The sequence below is a fragment of the Ursus americanus genome, chromosome 2 (genome assembly GCF_024610735.1).
Source record: "Ursus americanus isolate L20-20 chromosome 2, mUrsAme1.1.p, whole genome shotgun sequence".
NCBI lineage: Eukaryota > Metazoa > Chordata > Mammalia > Carnivora > Ursidae > Ursus > Ursus americanus.
The window spans coordinates 1,868,067-1,885,389 of NC_142128.1; the positions used below are offsets into that span (position 1 = coordinate 1,868,067).

At 59.0% G+C, this 17,323-nt stretch overlaps 1 protein-coding gene across 1 annotated transcript in view; it reads left to right on the forward strand.

The window, feature by feature from the left end:
• LOC123802543 (kinesin-like protein KIF19) overlaps positions 1–17,323 on the forward strand; it is a 41,270-nt gene that overhangs the window by 12,753 nt on the left and 11,194 nt on the right. The window contains exons 10-18 of the mRNA XM_087866863.1: positions 1,059–1,209; positions 4,889–5,066; positions 6,235–6,418; positions 8,224–8,494; positions 8,856–8,977; positions 10,565–10,692; positions 14,296–14,404; positions 14,935–15,327; positions 17,148–17,277. Of these exons, the coding sequence (XP_087722989.1) occupies positions 1,059–1,209; positions 4,889–5,066; positions 6,235–6,418; positions 8,224–8,494; positions 8,856–8,977; positions 10,565–10,692; positions 14,296–14,404; positions 14,935–15,327; positions 17,148–17,277 (1,666 nt within the window). The remainder of the gene's footprint in view (positions 1–1,058; positions 1,210–4,888; positions 5,067–6,234; positions 6,419–8,223; positions 8,495–8,855; positions 8,978–10,564; positions 10,693–14,295; positions 14,405–14,934; positions 15,328–17,147; positions 17,278–17,323) is intronic.

The following is a 17,323-nucleotide window of genomic DNA, read 5'->3' on the forward strand; positions in this document are numbered from 1 at the left end:
GGGGGTGCAGACGCAGGGCGGTCAAGCGCCTCTCTTCAGCCTGAGACCAGCACTTCCACCCTCCAGACCCACCAGAGAGAGACTCGTACCTGGGAGCTCCAGGAGGCACGTCACTCAAAAGCCCCAAAGTGCCCGTCAAAGGGGGTGGGGCGTGCAGACCGGTGCGTCCCTCCCGGGGGCCGCTCTGCAGCTTCGGAGAGAACGGGGCAGACCCGTCTGTGCAGGCGGACGGCCTTCCGGCCACAGCGCTGCATGAGGAGCGCGCGTGAGAGAGGAATAGCTCTGGGGGCGCCCGGCATCTCAGTAGGTCGGGTGGGCGCCTCTCAGGGTCGTGAGTTGGGGCCCCACGTCGGGCTGCAGCCTACTTAAAAAAAAAAAGAAAGAAAAAATAATAGCCCTGGTCTGACATAATTTACATAAGAAAACCACAGACAAGCCTATACCAGGAAACTCCTGTATGTGTCTCTGCAGATACGTATGTATGCACAGAAGTGCACGGAGGACGGCCCAGAGGGCACAGATCAGTGATCGCGGTGCTTACCCGCGGGCAGGGGTTATAACAAAACTGACAGATCATTTGAAATTTCTTGACTGTGGCAAAATATGCTTGACATAAAATTTGCTGTCTTCACCGTTTCTAAGCGTCCAGTTCAGGGGCACTGAGCACATCCACGTGGCTGTGCGGGCATCCCCCCGCCCGGCTCCAGAACCTTCCATCCCCCACACGGAGACTCTGTGTCCGTGACGCACGGACCCCCACCTGTTCCCTCGGCCCCGTCCCCACCATCTACTCTCTGTGTCTGTGAGTCTGACGACTCCAGGACCTCATGTGAGTGGGGTCCCCGTGCGTGTCCTTCTGTCTGTCTGGTGTCCCTCCGCCTCCCGTCCTCGGGGCTCGTCCCCGTGGGGGCAGGGGTCTGGTTCCCTCTGTCTTTAAGGCCGAGTTGTATCGATCTGAATTTCCTGACAAAATGTGCTGGCGTCCTCGTAGCCTGAACACATCCCGTGGCGGGCAGTTCCCGTGAGCTCTGACCTTGGCCGTGGGTCCCGCCCACCAGGTGAAGCGCAATCTGCTGAACGTGTCCTACCGCATCGCGCAGTACACGGACGTCATCTCCGACCTGCGCAGGGAGATCGAGCGCCTCAAGTCCAAAATTGAGACACAGGAGGAGGAGAAGAGAGGTGAACCCGGCGCCCGGAATGCACGAGGTAGAGCTGAGCTCCTGGGGCCTCTGGGGTTTTGCCGCCCCTGCTGGGGGCATGTGGTTGCGGCTGTGGCCGTGGGCGTCAGTCCCAGCCCACCATGCGCTGCCTCCCATTTCCTGGCCTGCCGCACGGGGGGAGCGGCTGTCTTCCCTGCCTCCTCCTGAGCTCCTCCTTTCTGCCTTTCCTCTCCTTCCCACCCTCCCACTTTTTTGTTTTTTCCTTCCTCCCAGATCAGTTTTTACTTAAAAATATAGTCTTCTGTTCCAGAATAATTTTAGATTTATGAAAGAAGCTGCAGACATAGTACAGAGAGTTTTCCACTTCCCCTAATGCCGGCACCTAAATTTGTATTTGTTGACTGAGGCAAAGCTCATGCAACTTAAAATTCACGCGCACAGTTCGGTGGCATTCGTGGCTCGTCCACAGTGCTGTGCGGCCACCACCTCCATCTGGTCCCAGAGCATTCCCGCCTCCCCAGAGCAGACCCCGTGCCCATCACGCAGTTTCCTCCATTCCCCCCTTCTCTCCAAACCAGGCCTAGGTAGGCCTCCTTTAGGGGTGAGCGTATCATAGCTTTTCCAACAATTACAGAACAATTCAGTAAGTTTAAAAGGTCTCCTTAAAAACACCAGTAAGAAAGTCGTGTACATACATGCCTGCGTACCTACATACGGACGTGTTCTTTGGGCTGATTAAGATAAGCTTTGCCACAATAAATAAAGGACTTCTGAAAATCAATAAGAAAGAACCAACAGTCCAGAACTGAGTGAGGAAATGAATAGGGGATTCAGAGAATTCCTAGTGGCCAGTGAACATAGGGAAATGTTCTTAATTGCATCAGGAAACAGACACACATAGAAGCCATTTTTGCTTACTGTGTTGGCCAAAGCTATAATGTCAAGTAATAGTATACGGATGTAGGTGGCAGCGTAAAACCCTTCCTGCGCGTGTGACTTACCCTGTGTCTTTGGGAGGCCGGCTTAGCGGCATCTGCTCAAACTCACAGCGTGTGCGTTCCGTGCCCCAGATGCTCACTCCGGATTTGCCAGGAGGCAGGCGCCCTCCTGTGCCCAGGAGGCTGTGGGACAGTACTGTGCCCCCCAAGGGGGTCCGGACGAGCAAACTGGTGCGTGTCCTCCACCCCCTCGGCGGGTCAGGGAGGGCGGGGCAGGCCCGTCTGTGCTGCCTGACCCCACACAGGCATGTCGCTCACACTTTTTGTTGCGGGAATTTCCAACACTGGCAGAGGAGAAAGGCCGGAATGGCAGACCCCGGCCAGAGCCTCCACTTCTCACCAGGATCACTCGCTCTGTCCTCCCATGCGGCCCCCATCCCATCATCTCAAAGCAAATTCCAGACATGGTATCATTGTATTCAGAAATATGTCAGGATGTCCTCCCTAAGAAACAAAGACTTCACCAATACATAATGACCGTGCCTTTTGCAACCTGAGAAGACGTTTCCACATTTGTTGGTGGCGTCAGACGGTTGGTGGGCAAGCCCATCCGTGTCATCGGGCCACACCTTGAATGTGGTCTCTTCTATTCTGTGGGCAACCCCTCTTCCTCTTTGTGGCTTTCCTTTTGGTTCTTGCTGAAGAAACTGGGTCATTTGTCCCGGGGATTTGCTGACCGCTCTGTGCTCTGAGTTCCTATAGATCAGTAGTTATATCTGAACGCTGGGAAGAGCGGGCGTTCCCTGAGGTCACTGCTGTCCTTTTGACCTGAGCCTGTCTGGACTGTGTTCTGTGCAGCGCCGTGGACACCGGCGTGTCCAGAGAGGGACACGTGGTTTGTGTGCATGTGTGGGGGGGGGCAGGGGGTGGACTCTTATGTAACTGACACCAGCCCATGGCTGTTGGTCTGTTCCTTGTTTTCCTTACCCAGCGGTGTGTCCTGGGGGCCGTCCACCTGCTCGGTGGGTCTGCCCCACTCTCTCTAACAGCCGTGGAGCGTATCTCATCCCCTTTGATGGGCACTTCGGGGTTTTCTAGCTATTCAGGCTTCTTGGGCACATGGGTGCCCGTTTGTCTTAGGTGATTCAGAGGGCTCAGGGTTCTGTTAGAGCAAGAGCATGAAGGGAGTGTTCAAAGAAAAGGGGCTGTTGTTGATGGCAGACTGAGAGTCCCATGGGGCCAGTGGAGGGCTGGGAGGCCGGTGGGGGTGGAAGATGGGGTTGTTGTAGAGAATTTGCAAAGCTAGGTGGTGACCAGGACCCTTGGGCTTCTTTGGGGTCAGGGGTCAACAGGGATGCGTGCCTCAAGGGCCTTCACCCTGATAGCCTCTTAATTATTGGGACTGGTCCTAGGTGGTCTGTACTGGGGAGGCGGGCAACGTCGTCGTGAGCCCTGAGGGCATGACCGGCTTCCCTTGGGTCCTGCTGTGACATGACTGGGGCTGCTGTGGGACACTGGTGTGCACACCTCTGCCAGGAGCATTATGAGTATTTCCAGGGTACCAAGTACTGCCCCAAAACCTTGTTTTGATGGCTACAGTGGTCCAGTCTCTGGACGCATTGCTCACTTTGCCATCTCAGATCCCTTGGCATTTAAGGAAAATGTGCCCCTTGACCACTGTCCTGCAGACAGGGGAACAGACCGTGCGTGGCCAGGGTGGAGCTACCAGTGGGGCAGTTGGGGAATATCATCAATTAATCACGGACAGCTATTAGGTAGAGCTCACATGGGAAACAAAAAGATAAAGCTGTTTGCTCTATAGAGCTCATATTCTAGCAGGAAAGAGGTGTCAAATGTATCACAAAATGTTTATCAATTATTACTATGCAGAGGACTGTGAAGGAGAAGGCAGGATGTTATCAGAACAAGTGGCAGGTGGACCCAGATTGAGAATCTGGGAGGGTTCCCCTGAGGAAGTAAGGTCTGAGCTCAGATGGCTAGCCCAGCCTCACCCCTCCTTGGATGCCTGAGACTCAAATCCAGGTAATCTGACCCCAAACCAGGCAAAGAGATCATCTAAATCATCCATCCAATTATCTACCCATCCATCCATCCATCCATCCATCTCTCCATCTATCTACCCATCCAACCGTTATTCACCGCCCATTCATCCATCCATCCATCATTTACCCATCCATCTGTTCATCTGTCCATCCATCCATCCATCACACGTCCATCCATCCATCATCTTTCCATCCATCCATCCATCCATCCATCCATCCATCCATTATCCATCCATCCATCCATCCATTATCCATCCATCCATCCATCCATCATCCATCCATCCATCCATCCATCCATCCATTATCCATCCATCCATCCATCCATCCATTATCCATCCATCCATCCATCCATCCATCATCCATCCATCCATCCATCCATCCATTATCCATCCATCCATCCATCATCCATCCATCCATTATTCACCCATCCATTATCCATCCATCCATCCATCCATCCATCCATCCATCCATCCATCCTTCACCCACCCATTCATCCATCATCTCCTCATCCATTCATCCATTATCCATTATCCATCCATCCGTCCATCCATTCACCCATCCATCATTCACCTACCCATCCATCCATCCGACATTTATCCAACCATTATCCATCCATCCATCCATCCACCCATCCATCCAGACGTGTGTAGGGTGCCTCCTTGGTGCAGACCCTGGGTTAGTGGGCAAGCATGGAGTTCAACCATGGCTCTCTTCCTGCCCCCAGTCATGATCCCCCCCCATGATGGAGAGGAGGATAGCCGCCTGCAGATGAACAAGATCCGGACACAGCTCATCGGGGCCTTCAAGGAGCAGTTGGAGATGCGGCGCAGCCTGGTGGAGCTGGAGAACGCCAACATAGAGCTGCACGTTGACACGTCCCGCCACCTGCTGACCATTGCCGAGTGAGTGTGCCCACCTGCCATCCCCACGGGCAGGGAAGCCAGCCAGGACATGAGGGGCCACTGGTGGGAGCTCCTTTTGTGCTCTTGTCCAGCTTCTCTCTACTGCCTGCAGGTCCCCAATGGGGACTTCAGTGAAGAGCACCCTCTCTTCCCAGGCAGGACTCCTGACTCAATCCATCCCTGCTCTCCTGCCCCTGTAGCCAAGCTGGGCCAGGTGGGAGAAGGCTTCTGGGTCCCTGTGCTCTTTCTGTCCCAGGCTGGAGTTCAGAGCCAGCCCTGGCAGGTTAGGATCAACCCCACTTCACAGAAGAGGATGTTGAGGCTTAGAGGGGATGTGGGTTTGCACGCCCACCAGGCCAGGCCTCTTCTGCCGTTCCACACGTCCTCGCTATTTGTACCTACTGTGAATAGACTGACCACATATGGAGGGACGGGTGGCGCAGTCTGTCATCCGGAGCGGGACACGTCTGGGGGGGGGCTGTTTACAGTCACACCGGGAGCAGGTGTGTCTGGCTCTGCCCTGCACCACCTGGGAGGCCTGGCAACCCTGCTTGCGGTAACTTAAACGCTGACCGCTTTCTTCTCCCGTCCCCCCAACATTTCTCCTCCTCCTGCTGCTTCCTTTCTGCTTATTTTCTGAGTTATACAAACAGCGCGATATCTGCACCGGAGGAATTCTTACGCCAGGAAATGCCCTCCATCCACGTGCCACCCCCAGCCCTGCCGCTTCTGTCCTCCCTTCCTGCTGTTCTCCCCCCACGATGCCCGTGGTGGTTCACACCAGCCTGGCGCCCTGTGGTGCCCCTCTGAGGTTTTGCCCTGAGAGGGGTCATCACGCTAATCATCAGAGCGCTGCTGCACCGTTGCCCTCCGAACCCTGCGGCTGAGGGAGCTGGGCTCAGCGGGGGTGCGTTTGCGTACAGGCGACCCGCGGTCCCCTGGGGCAGAGCCGGGGCCGGAGGCAGCGGAGCCCCGCGCTTAGTCGTCCGTCCGGCGATCCCGCGTGATGTTCACTGCCTCTGTTTCCTTCCAGTGTTTGCTCATGCCTTTTTGTGTTTTACGAGTAGAGAAGAGATGAGGCAGCCGACCCGACTCTGCCCAGGCCACAGGTAGACCAGCCCGGGCATGGCTTGCACCCTGACCCCCGACCCTTCTGTTGCGGCTGCAGCTGGGAGCGGGAGAAGACCCACCAGCACGTGCACAGGGACAGGACGCCAGAGAGGGACACAGAGCCGGCAGAGGCTGAGGCAGACGGGGACGAGGGCGAGTCCACGGAGCCGCATGAGGTGGCTCTGGCCAGAGAGGAGGTCAACATGCTTTTGGCCGAGCAGCGGAAAACCTTGGCCCTCAAGGTGGGGGAGGGGGCTGCACGTGCGTGGTCACAGCCGCGGTGTGACCATAGCACACAGGGTCGGGCCCACCACGACCGTCCTATAGATGGGGGCCAGGCTCAGGGAGCTGAGATAAACTGTTCCACATCCCCGGGGGCAGGAGGAGCCGTGGTGGGACGGGACCTGGGCTGATGGCAGAGTCCATGCCCTTCATGCTAGTGACAGCTTCAGGCAGGGGCCGGCAGGGGTCAGCGTGCAGGAGGGGCGGCAAGCGCTTCACGCTGGCCCATGTTTGCTGTCAGCCTTTCGCTCAGTCTTCCCCGAGTCAGGTCTGGGGCACAGGATGGAGGGACAAGGGACACGGCCAGAGGAAGTCAGTCTGGTTCCTCCCTGGAGAAAGGAGACTGTCGCGCTCCTTGAGCTGTTGACGTGGCAGCTCATTTTCTCGCGGTCCCGCTTCAGGAAGAGGGCAGAACTGGCGTGGCTGGAGGGCCACAGCGCGGCAGTCACCATGGAGGCATCTGATGAGGCCGCGCTGCTGACAGCAGGCGACACCGTCACCTAAGAGCTCTGTAGCCAAGCCGAGAACTCATACTGTCGCATCTCCCCGAGCGGTCTGGAGATTATGTGATCTCACTTCCAATGTCCTCCCACTTTTAAAAAAAGAAAAATGCCTTTTGCTTAACCCAATAATGTGCATCAGCAGAGAGCATGACTTCAAGAGTCACATATGGGTATCAAGAGGCAGTGTAGCCTGAAAATAGGAGTCCTTTAATTAGTGAGTTAATTAATCCGTGAATACAAAACAAATCGATGTTTTAAGCGTCAGCTCTGTGCCCGGCCTGGGGACATAAAGATGAAAAAGTCTGTCTCTGTGACTCACACTGCCAGTGTGCTGGGCTCTTCCCACCATCACGGACAGCGTGGTGTCGCAGTAACAGACGTGCGGGCGGGCTGCTGGGGGCTGGCGGAGCCGCTGTTGAATCAGCCGGGGGCAGGGAAGGACCTGGAGAGGAGGACCGTGCTAGGGAGCTGAGCCAAATCCTCCCAAAGTCGCCCCTCCCGATCTCAGGGGAAGAAGTGAAAGGCTGGAGCACGTCGTCCTGGGCTGCACTGGGGGTGTTATCCCACCTGTGCCTGGGACTGGGGCTCGGGGGGTGGGCTCTGGCTGCTGCATTGTTTCCCACCATGGACACAGCAGTGAGGAGTGTCCTGGGGTGTGTCCTAAAGCATTGTGTGTTCATAGACAATTTGAGGCACTGTAGGGCGAACAGACCAGGAGATGACCACTGTCGAAAATACAGTCCTACTCACAGTTCCAGGAGAAAGGGGCACGGGGTGCCACATGCCAGGGCTGGTCAGGAGGCAGAGGGAGGCTGCACTGTGGGCGAGAGACATCTCGTGGTTTCCTTGGGAGAGGGGCGAGGTGGGGCAAGCAGGCTCAGGACCGGCTAGTTTGAGTAATACCAATCAGCTCTGGGCTTAGGGATTAGGACAGGGGGAGGGTGGTCTGGAGCGCGAGAGCCCAGTGCAGGAGGGGTCACTGTGTGGGCTCTGGGTTGGTTGGTCTGCACTCGAGACGTGTGCTCCTGGGTGAGCGATTTGGGATTGTCAGGAACAAGCTCGCCTTGGGACGGGCAGGCCCTCCAGGGTCGGCGAGGCCCCAGGTGTGAGAACATCAGAACCAGAAAACAAAGGGTGTGGTTAGTGCAGGGCGATGGCCCCACGTCCTCGGAGCCCATAGGTCTCCCCGTGTTTCGTGACGACGGAACGCGCCGGCGCGGGAGCTCGGGCTGCGCACCCGCCCTGACTGTCGGTCTCCCCAGGCTGGGCTGGAGCAGCGGCTGGCAAACGCCAAAAGGAAGGTGTCGCAGCTGGAGAAGCTGCTGCCCGCGCAGGTCACGAGCGAGGACCAGCGGGAGGTGCTGCGGCTGCTGTGCCGGGTGCACGAGCTGGAGGTGGAGAACACGGGGCTGCAGGCAGACAACCTGCGCCAGAGGCACCTGCTGTGTCAGAAGGACTTCGTGATCCAGCGCTTCCAGCAGCACCGGCGGCTCTGCGAGCAGCTGCTCCAGGACCTGTGCCGGCTGATTCAGGGTGAGCCGCCCCGCCGGCCCCACGAGGGGTAGACGGCGCCGCGGGTGCGCAGCCAAGTCCCGGTCCCTGAAGGCGTAGAGGGGACGCCCGCGGCCTCTACCCTGCCCTGTCCCGGGTGACACGCTCTCCACGACGGACAGGTAAGCAAGGGAAGGCCAAGCGCAGCATGTCAGAAAGCTGCTCACACGCACCCGCAGGGCACAGACCGTCCACGGGGAAGTGCGGGGAACCGCCCCCCCCCCCGGAAGATCCTCCTTTATCAGGTTGGAATATCTGCCTTCAACTTCCAAAAACAGAAGACACTGTCTTACGCATAGGCAGGGATGTCTTGCCCATCTGCCTGCTTTCCCGGATCCTGCAGGTGGCGGTATCGCGGTGCCGGAGGCCCTGGACCGGCGCCTGGGCCTGTACTGGCGGGAGCTGGGCGCGGGCTCGCTGAACCGCCTGCTGCTGCTGCACTCGGTCATGTCCAGCTCCCTGCGGGTGAGTCCGCCCCGGGGCCCCTCTTGCCACCCCGCCAGCGGACGGACCCTGACACGGGGCAGGACACTCAGGGAGCCCCCCAACCGGGCACCAGAGCCTGCAGTGCTGGGCCAGCCGAGGCAGTGGCTGGGCTTCGGGGAGGTTTCGGGGCGGCCCTGAAGGTTTGCGAGGGGGGAGTTCCTGGGCGGGGTCTGGGGCCCGTGTGCCGTTCCCCCCACAGGCCTGTGCCCCTTCACGGCTGCAGATTCCGTAGGGGAGACAGAGGGCAGAGGGGAGGGAAGCCAGAACATGGGGCGGGCCGTGGTGCCTCAGGGTCCCCAGGAGGGGCGTCTTCTGGGGAACCTCAGTCGGTTTTAGTTCTCCTCCAGGGCGTGCCGGTGCATGGTGGGGGGCGTCTGGGGCCCATTCTGGGGGCTCTCCTTGAAAGAGGGCCGGGGAAGGGCCCCGCATCCACTCTTGAGACGACTGCTGTTGTCAGCAGCTCGACCCCTGCCTGCAGCTAGGGCCTGCTCCCCCCCACCCCCCTGCCTCACCTTCTCAGAGCAAAGGAGAGCCCCCAGGCTTCAGGCAGAGCAGACCAGGGGCAGGAGCCCGGAAGTGTGGCACGGGGCAGGGTCCAGGGATCTGAAGGCATGTGAAACTGCTTCCCGCCCCTGGTTAGAGGTCCCTGATACCCAAGACGTCTGTGCCTTTGGGGGCCATGTGATCTGAGAGCTCCCCGTGTCTGCTGTGGTCAGCAGGGGTTGCTTCCTCATCACAGAACACGGGGCCTCTCCTCCCCACTCCTCCCGTGTGTCCTGTAGCGCGTGTCAGGGTCTCTGAGACCACCCTCAGACTCACGTCTCTAGACGTGCTCCCGGAACTCAGGAAAGCTGTCATACCGAACCACAACTCTGTCCCCAGGGAGCACGCAGCCCCGGGTACCACCATCTACTCTCTGTCTCTATGGTTTTGATGACCCAGGGACCTGATAGTCTTGTCCTTCTGGGACCGGCTTCTTTCACCGAGCATGACGCCCTTCAGGCCCGTCCCTGCCGGAGCCGGCGTCAGAATGTCCTTCCTTTCTGAGGCCGAGGGATGTTCCACGGTGTGGATGGGCCACCTCGTGTCTGTCCAGCCGTCTGCTGATGGACGTGGGCACTTGCACTGTGTGGATGTTGGGAATGATGCTGCCCCGAATGTGGGTGTAGGAGCATCCGCTTGGGTCCTGCTTCCAGTTCTTGGGGTATATGCCCAGAGGTGGGATTGCCCGGCCACGCGGTGGCTCTGTGTGGCTTCTCAAGGGCCTGTGGGCTGCTGAGGCTGCCCTGACAGTAAGCCCCTGCCCGTGCGCCCCGTTTGCTCAAGGGTCAAGGCTGTGGCCTGGTGCTCCCTGGCGCTCACCCTTGCACAGAGCGTCCTTTCTGTCTCTGCTGCTGGGGAGGTGCAGCCGGAAGTGAGCCTCCCCACTGGGCCGTTTCCTTCCAGTGATGGTGGCCAGGAGGGAAGGGACCTTTCCGTGGCTCCTCGGGGGTCTCTGCGTGATGACGCGGCTTGTCTGTGTCCACGGTCCGTGCTGCCTCCCTCAGCCCCTCTCTCTGTCCCCAGGATGGCTCTGTTCTGAACATATCCCCCCCACCGCCGGACGAGGCCAGCCGAGACCAGCCGGACGACAGGGAGGACCTCCCGTGGGGCGCCCAGTTTGAGCTGCCACCGATGCTGCTGGAGACGGACAGGTACTGGCGCTCTCCCCTCTGCCGCCCGGGCGTGGCCGTGCCCTCGGCTGGCGGGGTGTAGCCCCAGGGATCGCGGCCCGGAGTCTCCTCCGGAAGTCCGTCTAACGTCCCTTCCTCGCAGGGTTGTTTAAGATGAATAAACGTGTCCGGGAGGTGCTCGCTGCACAGGGTGGTTACGGGGCTGGGGAGCTGACCGCTAGAAAGGCCGTTTTCACGTTGTGTGTAGTCCGTTCCCTCCCCGCCGTGCGTCCCACCCTTGATGCATTTCCCCTCTTCTGCTGGCTTTTGTCTTGGCGTCTTCCTGGACCAGAGCAGACCCGTGAAGCGATCGCTCACGGACTCGCCCCCCGGTTTTCACATTACCATTGGCCAGTTTGTGTCCCCGTCTTAGCCGCTCACTCGTCTGCCTGGTAGAATGTCCGGGGGGGGGCTCACACCCGGTGCTGGAGGCCGGGCGGCCGCAGGGGAGGGGTGGCGGGGTGCACTTCTGGTGGGGAGCCTCTTCCCGGCCTGTGCACGGCCACGTCTGTGCCACGTGCTCGTGTGCTGGAGAGACCCCGCTCCTCCTCTCCGGAAGGACGCAGTCCTGTGCGCTCAGGGCCCCCATGCTGACCTCCCGAAGGCCGCTCCCCAGATCAGTCACGTTAGGGACTTCACAGGAGCTTTGGGGGGATCCAGTTCAGGTCACAGCTGTCCCCTGGGTCACACACCCTGTGACATGTCCCCCCAGAGTGTCAGGATGCGTTTCTACAGCTGGGACACCTCCGTCCGTGACCAGTGTAGTTCGCATCCCCAGCAAAACTACCGGTACTTCAGCATCGTCTCTGATCCTTGCTAGTGTCACATTTCCCCAGTGTGGCCCCAAATTCCTCTGCTGCTGGCCTAATTCAGGTGCAGCGAGGGCCGTGTAGCCTAGGCTCGATCCCTGCCCTTTAGGGGAACGGAAACAACAGGGCTCCAGCCCTGGGGCGTGCATGCACACGTGTGCTTCTTGGTATGCACGTATCTACGTGTGCAAGCGTGTGCATGTATGCAGCGCGTGCGTGTGTTTCACGGGGGTGCGTGTGTATGTTTGGGAATGTGTGTGTGTGCAGATGAGAATGAAGTGCCCCATCCCCCAGTCAGGACTAGATGCCTCTTCCACCTGCTCCTGGGCCCACACCTGCTCCTGGACCCACACCTGCTCCTGGACCCACACCTGCCTGAACCTGCCACTTGACCCATGGGTTAGAGAAGACGGGTGTCGGCCCTGCTCTGACACAGGGCTGATACAGGCCGTTTGCAAAGTGAGCCCTTCACCTCTGGTCCTCAGCGCAGAGAGGAGGGGCTTGCCCTGCAGCTGCCCGGACTGTGGCGACACAGTGGGCCAAGCCACCTGCCCGCCGTGAGCCGGAGTCCATGTTCCAGACGGCACGAGAGGGGCTCTGTCTCCCGGCCACCGGGCTGGGCTGCTGACACCCACTGTCTAACCAACCCCCACCCAAGTGGTATCCAAGTCGGTTCCCATGGCAACAGCTGAGGCCCAGCACAGGAGCCCTAACTGTGTCAAGTCCCTGGGACGCTGCCCATGGGCGATGAGCAGCCAGCCTTTAAGCCAGGCTGACCGTGCTTGAGTCCTGGGTATGCCAGTCCCCTGCACCAGGATCCTGTCAAGCTGCTGGTGGGGTCAGCGATACCCTGTGCAGCGCAGCACATGCCCGCTGTGGTGGGGCCACACTATGCAGAGCTGCCGTTACGAGAGCAACCTCACGTGAGGGGTGGGGGACGGAAGCTGGTCCACCTGCCTCACATGTGAGCAGGACCCCCGTACCAGAGTGGGGCCTCTGTCCCCAGATCCCTTCTAGCTTTCCAGATGCTGTTGGTCCTGACTCAGGATGCTTTTGGCTGCAAGTAATAGAATTCTCAATGAGAGTGATCTAATCAACACAGGTGTGTATTGTCTGATGAGAATTTGCAGGATGAGTGGACTGGGGGCCATGATTTAAATGATTTGATGATGCCCATGTCCCTGGCATGTAAATTATGTTTCCCCTTAGGGCCAAAGGGGCTGCCACAGCTCCACAGATCACACCTCCATATAACCACAACTCAGAGGGAAGGGAGGGCTGGGCTCTCTTTTTCGTCTGGGAGAAAAATCCCTTCCAGAAGCTTCCCCCATAGATGTCACTAAGTCAGTGAATCAAGTGCTCTCTGCTAGGACGGTTCTCTGCGGAGAAGGGAAGGGAGGACCGTGACAGGCTTGGGCTGAGTCTGACCATGTGTCAGGGCTGTCCATGTTGTCACGCTTAGTCACACTGGGGCTCGTTACCCTGGCAGAAGGGGTGGCTGCTGGGGGGGCAACCAGAGAATCTGCAAACCTCACTACATGTTCATTGAGGCACCGTGCCAGGCAGTAAGACGTGAACAAGATGGACATGGCCCCTACCCTAGACCCGCTGCCCTGCAGCTACTGGGGCAGGCGAAGATAGGGAGCACTTTGTTCCCGGTCCCCAAGGGGATTCCCAGGGCGAGGTCCTGAGTCTAGAGCCGACATAGGAAACGTTACTGCCCACGTCCGACGCCGCCCTCGGTGGGGGGAAGCTGGGACGCTCCGACGGCTGTGGGGTGCCCCGCACCACGCGCACATGTGGTCTCATTACAGGTGGAGACAGGGCTTGCTTGAGGCTCACCATGAGGAAACGCAGTCCAGGCGTTTGTCTCTAGTTTGACATCCTGGCCATGGCGGGGGGACGGGGGTAGGCTGCCCTGCGCTCTCCTGATAGCACCCCAGAGGCCTCCGCGGTTCGCACGGTGCGTAAGCACCCGTTGTCATTGAGCTAGCAGTGACCTAGGGGTCTTCTAGCAGCTCGGCTTATCACCACTCGGATTTCGTAGATGAGAGAGCAGAGATCAGAGGCGCAAGTCTACTCGTCAGGGAGCCTGGGTGTGACGCATGATGCTTTGTTCTGACGACCTGCCTCAATAGGAGGCCGCTAGAAAACCCTGTTCTTGCACAGTAGACCCATAGGACCAGGGGAAGTTCTGGCTGGAAGGTTGCCAGTGGTCCCTTCCCCTCCAATGGCCAAAATCTTCCACACATAGGGTCCTGGGCCAAGTCTGTGTCTCTGTTCCATCCCCCTCTCCTTGCTGTGCCTTGGATGCACCAAGCTGGCCCCTGCCCCAGGGCCTTTGCTTGTGCCTGTGCCATCCCCCAGCACTCAGCACAACCCTCCCGTGCCATTCTTTGGGCCTCAGCTTAGACGTTTCCTCCTGTTCCGTTTCTCCCGTGGCTGATCTAATGTCACTGGGTGTGCTGCAGCCCGGTTCTGGAACTAACCAGCCAGAGTTGGCATAGACCCCACCAGTTAGGGCCTCTGTCCTCTGCAAGATTGCCCCCATGCCACCCGCACTTCTGCCCAGCTGACCACCTCTTCGGGGGTTCCTGTGGCCCCCTGGGGGCTGATAAGGATTCAGAGCTCATGCACGCAGCGCGGCCCCCAACCTTGCCCTGGCCCAGTGTGGGCCGCGGCGTCCCAGGGTTCAGGCTCTGCTTTCCTCAGCCGGACAAAGGTCCGAGGGGCCCCGGCAGCTGGCTCAGCAGACGCGTCCATGTGTCACCCACAGCAGCGGCTACAGATCGTCACAAGCCACACCGTCGAAAACGCTGGGCAAGCAAGATTCCCTTCTCCCACCACCGTCCCTCCGCATCCTGCTAACCCCTCCAGCTCACGAGGTTGGTGTGCGGCCCTAAGCAGGACCCGGGCTCTGGGGAGGCCTCCCCTGCCCTCGCAGAGCTGTGGGGGCTGGGGGGACAGCAGATGGAGGGGCTTCAGGGAGGGGGAGGCTGTGAATACTCACGCCTTTCCTACGAGCCACCTTTAAGAAGCTTCTAGTATCGTGATTACTAGAAATAGCGTGAGTGAGCGCTCTTACTCTGGGTCACGTGTGAGGATGCCCCCTGCCCCATGGGGAGCCCTCTGCCCTAGCAGGGCTGCTGGGAAGCTCAGGTCCCCTGGGAGAAGCCTCATCCGTGACTCCCCATGTGTAGATGCCCTGGGCCCCTCAGCCCTTGGGAGTGGTGACCCGTGCCTCCAGGGTGTCCTGGGCCCAGGGACTGGCTTCTTCACACACCTTCCTTGGCCTTCCTCCCAACCCACTTGCCTTGAGTCACTGGCCCTGAGTCGGTTTCTGGGGCCCAGCCTGGGGCAGGCCAACCGGGGTGACCCGGTGACATCTGACCTTTGCTGACGCTGGTTCCTACAGCCATCAAGCTCCCTGAACGTGAAGAATTTGGTCTCCAAGCTATGCTCCCCGACTGGCCTGGACCTGGGCACCCCGCGGATGGCAGCAGAGGCCGGCGGTCCAGCCCTGAGTGCTCAGGCCCTCAAGGAGATGGCCATGAGCACCAAGAGCATTGCCCTCATCGCGGCCACCCGGCGCTCCAAGGCGCAGGACCGCGAGGGTGGCAGCGGCCACTCCTCCCTCCACCTTCCGGAGGAGGTGGCCCTGGACTCCAGGGACCCGAAGGTCAGTGTCACCCCAAACCCGAGCCCAGCAGACCGGAGGCGGTCCCTTGCCAGCCCAGGCAGGGACTGCTCTGCAGAGAGGAAGCCCAGGAGGAAGCGGTCACCCTCCCTCACCTGGAGCGCACAGCCGGTGGGTGGACATTGGCCTCCTAGCCCTGTTGCAGGGTCCAGCTGGGATGGCAGAGAGGGAGGGTCGGGACTGACCCCACCGGTATGGTGGAGGCAGGAGGGCCCCGGTGCGGAGGAGGTGGAGGGAGGACTCCCGCCCCCACCCCCTGTCTAATTGGAAGCCAGGCGTTGTTCTCTGTGGCACCTACCTTAACGTTCTTTCATGAATTCTCAGGTGCCCACGTGGTATTGGCATTGAGTATTGGCATTTTGACCCTAAAAAGGTACATCTCTTGGTTCTAGCACACTTGAGCCACACAGTAACCGTGTGAGTTGCGGGGTGCTGCCCACCACGTGGTCCCTTCTCCTGCAGGAACCTGGCACTGGGCCTGGCACTCACGGCCCTCCACTGCCAGGGCTGAGCTCCACGAGCGGTCCCATTACACGGCCACTGATGGTCGTCTGCTCCCCGTTCCGTGGCCAAGTGGGTCGTCTTTCATTTCTGACCACTTAGGCATCCCTCTGTGGGGAGGGGTCTTTGTTTCTAGTTGCCTTCTTGGGACACTGGATGGCGTTGACCTGTGGAAGTCTCCACAACATTTAAGCAAAATCCAGCACACACTCCCTGGCCACACTGATCACTTGCTGACCACACTGATCACTCCCTGGCCACGCTGATCACTCGCTGACTACACTGATCACTCGCTGACCGTGCCGATCACTCCCTGACCGTACTGATCACTCCCTGACTGCACTGGTCACTCCCTGGCCACACTGATCACTTGCTGGCCGCACTTATCATAGTAGTGTGAAGTTATGTTTGCATGGGGGAGAGGGTGGGTTTGGTACGGGTTCCAGTCCATATGGAAATGGTGTTCCCTTGGCGGGGTTCCTTTCCATCCTACACTTGGTTAAATAAACTGGAGGAAGTGAGCAGGCTTCTCTCTGGGCAAGCTGGCTGGTGGCCGGGGGCCTGACAGATGTCATTCCACCTCTGCCAGCCACACAGTGGACATCCGCTGATTCAGACTGAAGGCACTCTAGCAATCACTCAGTAGGATTAAAGATAGGACCGTAGCAGGGGTCAGAGGGTGAGTGTACCGGTCAGGACTCTCCAGACAAATGGAACCAGTAGAATGTGTGTGCATGTGCACGCCACAGATGCTCACGCACTCACACGCGCATACACACTCATATGTACACACTCATGCGTGCACACATACACGAACACACATTCACATGCACACATCCTCACACGCATACATACACGCACACACACACAGAGAAAGGTTTATTATTAGCCGTTGGCTCACGGAATTTATGGAGGCTGACAGATCCCAGCGCCATAGTCGGCAAGCTGGAGACCAGTTTAAGTCCAAAGCCAGGAAAACCCAAAGTCGCAGCTCAGGGCCATCAGGCAGGAGGAGTCCCTCCTAGTCCCAGGACAGTCAGCCCTTTTGTTCTCTCCAGGCCTTCGACTGATTGGACAAGGCCCACCCACACCACAGCAGGCAATCTGCTTTAGTCAGTCGATCTATTTAAATGTTAGCCATTTAAACCCCCTCCATTCTGGGGGCATTGAGAGGAGAACGTGGTGGGGGTGACAGCCAGCAGCCAGGAGGGGATCATTCATTCATTCTCTCATTCATTCCTCTCCGGGGGCTGGAGGGGGCTCTAGCAGTGATCCTGCTTCTGTCCGCTGAGGCGCGTCACGTGCCTGCAGCAGACTGCCACACGGTAGGCCTTTTTCCGTGTGTGGCTTTGGCTCAGAAGGACCTTGACGTGTCACCCCTTCCACGCCCGTGCCCCACGCCCTGCCCTGCTGTGTGCTTGTCCCTGCAGGTGATGGAGCCCGTGGCTGAGAGCCAGCTGCCCTTGGCACTCCCGCAGCTGACGAAGTCGTCTGGAAAGAGCTTCTTCCCTGCCGTCCCCACGGCCTCCAAGAGGAAACCCAGCCTGGGTGTCCACGCAGGTACAGGGTCAGAGAGACAAGATGGCACGTTGGGGCTTTGTCAGCT